The following is a 6000-nucleotide window of genomic DNA, read 5'->3' on the forward strand; positions in this document are numbered from 1 at the left end:
GAAGAATAGTAAAGACAGGTCTTTCTCTTTGGTATTCCTCACCCCCTGTTTCTGGGCCCTTTTCCCTTTTTCAAGTACCTACTTTCCCTGGTGTTCTTGGGTTACTCAGTCCTTCTTGTCACAAAGGAAAGTATCTGAAAATTGTTCATACTAAGGTATTGGGTACTTAATGTATGACTTCCAGGAATATTTAGATTTTTAAAAGGACTTCAGGGAGAGTGCACTATTTAGCCCAAAGGAATGGAATTTTTGCCATTGGAACAAGCGGTGAATGCGATTTTTCTTAGGTGAGGGACCTTCCTAGAGGCTGTCAAACCATACCACCTAGACAGCTGCCTATTTATTCTCTACTGACCCACCTGTAGGAGACTAGACCAATGGGCAGTGTGCCCAGAGCCTCAGGACACTATTGTTCTCTTCCCACTGAGAAAGAGGAAAGAAAAATATAAGTGGGAAGTCACAAGCCCAAGGGATGAAACAGACCAGAAACACACAGTGAACGCTGTCTGATCCGATACTGCTCCAACCTAGAAGCTCAGAAATCAGCATTTTTGATAACCTCTCTTCCTGCTCTTGACCTGTGATGCTGTTAAAGGTTATCAACTGATTCACTCTCTAAGAGAGAAAAAAAGTTCAGTTTCCATTTCCCATGGTTTTTGCAGATGATGCTGATTTTTATGTGTAAAACAACACACTTTTAACCGTCTGGAACACGGAACATCAGAGTCAGAGAGGACCTTAGAGTCATTTAACAGAAAGAGAAATAAGCCCGGGAGAGATAAAGTGAATTGTCCCAGAGGATACAGCAAGGCCTGTGGCAGGGCTGGGAGTAGAGATAACTCCAGCCTAGTCCTCTCTCCACACACTGGGTCTCCAAAGGATTTTTGTGTACTTGAACAGTCATCAGATTATACCTTGGCTTCCTCTCCTGGATAAACAATCTCATTTCTCCCATGCCCATAGCAATGCATCCCTCAGTAGAACAGGCAAAGCCCCATGGTATTAGTCACAGCAGCGTGGGAGGGTTCAAAAAGCAATGGACTGTGAGCCACAGAGCTGACTTCAAGCCCCGAGGACATTTCCTACCTGCCTGACTTTGGAGGAGACATTTTCCTCTTGGATTCTGTTTCTTTATCTGCAAAAAACAGATAACCACACCTCTCTTACCGGGATACTATGACGGATGATCAAATGAAATGCTGGATGAGGAAACACGTGGCAGAAACATTTGGCACAATGCAGATATGAGGAAATACTTTTTCTAAAAAAGTTCGCATGCAAATTTTGATGCAAAGGTGTTAAAAGAGGTTTTTAGCAGATTATAAACTTGATATGAAGGAGGACTATGCCAAGCAAAGTTGCCAATTTGCATTAGCATTAATACAATGTTAGACTGAATTAATAGAAGAATGGAGTCCAGAGTGAGAGCTGGAACAATCCTACTGCCCTCCTCTTTAATGAGATATAATTAAAAATAATTTTCAATAAGATAGCATTACCACGCTGTAGGGGGATCACTAAGATGACTGGGATGCTCAGAGGACTGGAGACTTATACATTCAAAGCTCTCCTGAAAGAACTATGAATTTTTAGCCTGAAGAAGATTGGGGGTGGGGTGGGTAGGAGAGGGACGTGATAGTTGTCTTTAGGTACGTGAAGGAAAAGGATTAGACTTGTTCTACATTGTCTCAGAGGCAATGGGTAGAAGTTACAGAGGCCCATTTTGATTAAAGTGATGAAAAACTTCCTAACAACTTGTACTATCTAATGGTAGAATGTGTTTGTTTGAGAGGTAGTGAGTTCCCCATCCCAGGAGCACTTCAAGTGGAGGCTATGTTATCACTTGTCTGGGAATTCTATGGAGAGGACGCCTCCATCAGTCGGGGGGTTGGAATAGCTAGTTTCTGAGGTCCCTTCCAGCTCTGAGATTCTATGAAACAGAGCAGCTATCTGGGTATGTCCAAGGTATCTGCTCCTGGCAGCCCCAGCGCAGGGGAGCTGGTTCTCTCCAGCTCCCCTGAGATTGCAAACACCCAAGCGCACATCCCCATCTCTCTGCTACCTGGCTCCTCACCCTGTCCTCTTTGCCTCCAAAGGGGATCAACGATGATAGCAAAGAAGAGACATTCCTGGGGGCTTTTTTGTTTCAGCCTGAAAACTCCATTCAGATGTTTCCACTCAAGGTACAAGGAGGGTCACTGGGTGGGGAGGGTCTGAGGGGGTTGGGTGCAGGAAGTGGGACTCGAGCAAAATTTAAATAGTTCATTTAGGTACCAAATCAGGAGGATTTCTTGAAATAATGAATTAACTAGAAACCAGGGAGACCAACCCTTGAGGACCTTTACTAAGCTCTTCTGAAGTTATATGCATAGGCTGAAACACTAAGATGCAAAACTCACTCCCCATTAACTGGGAGAAAGGATAAGTTAACCAGGTTTTCTATTATCCAGGCCCAGGAGTCCAGGACCCATCCACACCTCCAAGCGCAAACTTTTCTAAGGTCACTCCCATCCTCCAGTCCCAGAGATAGAGCTACAAGAGGCCTAAGGTTCCATCCCATGGTCTTATCCCTACATCCTCTTGCCTTTTTCTGCCTACTTTTGGCCTTGCTAACTGTTACCCCAGGGAGCAGAAGCAACGTCTAAAGGGTCACAGTGACCTGCTTCCCAACCTGGTCCCAGAGTACCAGCTGTCTGCCCTAACATCTGGTCCAGCAAGATCTTAAAATCACCACATTTAAAAACCTCTGTGGAGGGGGGGGGACAAGTACAAGTCATCTATAGAGGAAATAAGAAACTGAGTCTTAGAGAAGGGAAGCCATTTGTCCAAGGCCACACACCATAAGTGGCAGAACCAGGATTTGGGTCCAAGTCTCCTGATTCACATCTAAGGACTCTTTTCCCCTTGTTCCCCAGCCCAGACAGAGATAAAACACTGGCAATCATGGCTGTCACTAGCCTCAAACGATGGGATGGGATTGAGGCAGGCCTAGGTTGAGATAGGGCTAGTTTGGGGTCAGTCTCCTCTCAGAATTCCATCACCTTCTCAGGCACTCCTTAGCCATTCTCAGGGCTCCAAGGGCTGAGCTCATTATATACCCAGCTGGGCCAGAAGACAGTGTGCTCATCCAGTCTAAACTTTGATTTTACAGATCGGGAAACTGAGGCTCAGAAAAGCAAAGCAACTTGCCCACGGTCACACAAATAGTAAGTGACAGGGCAAATTTCAGTTTCATCTGCCCCCAAGGCAGCACAGAAATTCATATCAGGCCCCTTGCTCAGGACCCAGAGTGACCCTGACACACTAGCCTGTGCTCTACATACTGGGAAATCACACACTCATACCCAGGCATATTACCGGTATATAGAAGGTCCTGTGTCTGTGTGACTTGCATAAATGAGGAGGTATCAGATATGAATGGAAATGTTTCTTCAATTTCCCCAAAAGGCTATCAGGAGCAGTCATGCCCCTTACCCTCTTTGTCCAGAGGACAGCCCACAATCTGCCCAGCACAGAGAGAACAGATGCCGCCAGGGCTGGAGCAATAGCCAAGGGGAGGATTCAGAAAGGGAAAGATTGTGAATGAAGAACAACACAGATTCCTAGGCATCTGTAAGCATTGCAGAGCTATCTCCTGGCAGCACCCCTGTGAGGCAGGGAGCCAAGAATTATTGTCTCCATATTCCAACAAAGAAACTGAGGCTGGAAGCACCAAATGAGTTGGGAACAGGAGTCAGAGTGGGATTAGAACCCAGGCCACCCAATTACAAGAGTTTCCACTACACTGTCCAGCCAGCGCTGGCCTCAGAACAGACATAGCAGGAGGTAGGAAAAGAGAATCACAGAATGTTAGATCTGCACTGAGAATCCAGGCATCCTGCTTGCCGGGCCAGTGTTCTATGCTTGTGCTGCACGGGGTGTATACCATAGGAAAATAAGAATATATCAGGCTCAGGAGAACTTGATGAAAGAATGGAGAAAGTAAGGAAACTAGGCAAGGGCTGGCTTTGTAACTATTCTGCACCCTGGCTTCTCTGACTTACAGGCAGCTTGGGTTCAAGGAGTGCCCAGGGTCTGCCAAAAAGATAAGCAACTCACTGGAAGGAGAACATGGAGGCCAGACAGTGGATAAGGAAATGCACTGGCTTTTTGTAATCGAGCAGGTGGGTGGTCAGTGGAGAGAGCACAGTCAGGAAGTTTGGATCCTACTCCAGATGTCTATGACCCTAGGCATGTTACTTTTCCTCAGCCATAAAATGAAGATGATAATAACACCTAATGCACAGGTTTATTATAAGGATCAAATAAGATTATATAAAGCACTGTGCAAGCCTTGAAGGACTACATAAATGCTAGGCATTTATGAAACTAGCTACGTAAACATAGAGCTACTGTGTAATAAACTGAGTCAATAGACTCTGTCTTACAGCTTTGTGACGTGCTATCTGTGTGACTTTGGACAAGTCACTTACCTCCATGAGCCTCGGTTTTCTCAACAACAAAATGAGAGGGTTGGACCAGGAGACCAATAAGATCCTTTCAGGTCCAGATCTTAATTCTATAACTGCTTATATATCTCTGAGCCACCTCAGAGAACCTCAAGCACTCTAGGGATAGCACCAGAAACAGAACCAGGATGTGCAGCCACACAGCCAAAGCTTAACCTGCTTCTTGGCCTCCTTATCAGCCCTCCTGCTAAACCATTTGGGGGCAGAAACAATCATAATTATGTGAGATGAGATTGGAGGATTATCAGTAGATTATAATTATCCATAACCTCCTTACCTTACCCCAGACCCACAGATGGCTAGGAGTGAAAGTGGGCTGTATTTTCATTAAAGCTCTGTCATCCTGAAAGCCTGGGTCCTACCTTCCAACTCAGGAAGACCTGAGTTTGAATCCCATCTCAGACATTTATTTTAGCAGAATAACCTTGAAAAAGTTCTTCTCTCACCCTCAACTCTAACATGAAGGTGGGCAATGGAAAGAATGTTTTAGAGTCATTAGGAGAAGACCTAGATTTGAATCTCATTTCAGCCACGCCTTAGCTGTGTGACTTTATGCAACTTCCTTAACCTCTCTGAGCCTCAGTTTCCTTACTTTTTTTAAATGAAGAGGCTGGATTAGATGATCTGCCCTTCTGTTATCCAGGCCCAGGAATCCAGGATTCATGCACACTTCCAAGCACAAACTTTTCTAAGGTCACTCCCATCCTCTAGTCCCAGAAATACAGCTACAAGAGGCCTTCCAATTCTGACTCCTCAGGTGCTACAATTAAGTGATTTTTGAGAGTCCTTTCAGCTCTAACAGTCTTTGAGTCTGAATCCCTTCTAATTCTGGGATTCATTGAACGTGGGTCAGCTCAGAGGAAGCAAGGAAGGGGGAGATAGAAAGTGAGCCCACAAGAGGAGGATAGAGGGGCAAGACCAGTCCTTGTTCACTCTCCATGTGTATCTGCTTCCAGAACACGCTCACCAAACCCTTCAACTGCGTCAAACTGAAGATATTGACCAACTGGGGAAACCCCCACTTCACCTGCCTATACCGAGTTCGAGCTCATGGCACAGTGAGTGAGCCTGAGTAGTCTTTACCTTCACAGAGAAATTAAAGCGTCTTTCCCCGCTGTATCCATCTCTAATCTTCTTCCTGTGTCGAGGCTGGAAGAGAGGAGAAGAACCTATTCCATGGGCCCTAACCCCACGGAAAAGAGGAATAGATTTTTGGTTCTTAAGCCTTCTTTCCCTACGTCCCAGTCAGAAGTAGGGAAGGAGGATATCCTGATCAATCCTACAGATCATGTCACCACAAAAGACTCACATCAGCATAAGGGGAGAAACAGCCTAAGGTAGGAAGACCTACCTCTGACATACTGGATGACTGACTTTGAGGGAGTCACTTAACCTATCGACCCTTCAGGCAACTCTCTAAGACTAGAAAATTAAAGAACCACTGTGGATCTTCATTGGTAGATAAAGTTTCCTTACCAGAAGTTCCCTATAT

At 45.3% G+C, this 6000-nt stretch overlaps 1 protein-coding gene across 1 annotated transcript in view; it reads left to right on the plus strand.

The window, feature by feature from the left end:
* SUN5 (Sad1 and UNC84 domain containing 5) overlaps positions 1–5584 on the plus strand; it is a 60874-nt gene extending 55290 nt beyond the window's left edge. The window contains exons 12-13 of the mRNA XM_036753011.1: positions 2097–2183; positions 5465–5584. Of these exons, the coding sequence (XP_036608906.1) occupies positions 2097–2183; positions 5465–5584 (207 nt within the window). The remainder of the gene's footprint in view (positions 1–2096; positions 2184–5464) is intronic.
* The last annotated feature ends 416 nt before the right edge of the window (positions 5585–6000 follow it).

This window comes from Trichosurus vulpecula, chromosome 3 (assembly GCF_011100635.1).
Source record: "Trichosurus vulpecula isolate mTriVul1 chromosome 3, mTriVul1.pri, whole genome shotgun sequence".
Lineage (NCBI taxonomy): Eukaryota > Metazoa > Chordata > Mammalia > Diprotodontia > Phalangeridae > Trichosurus > Trichosurus vulpecula.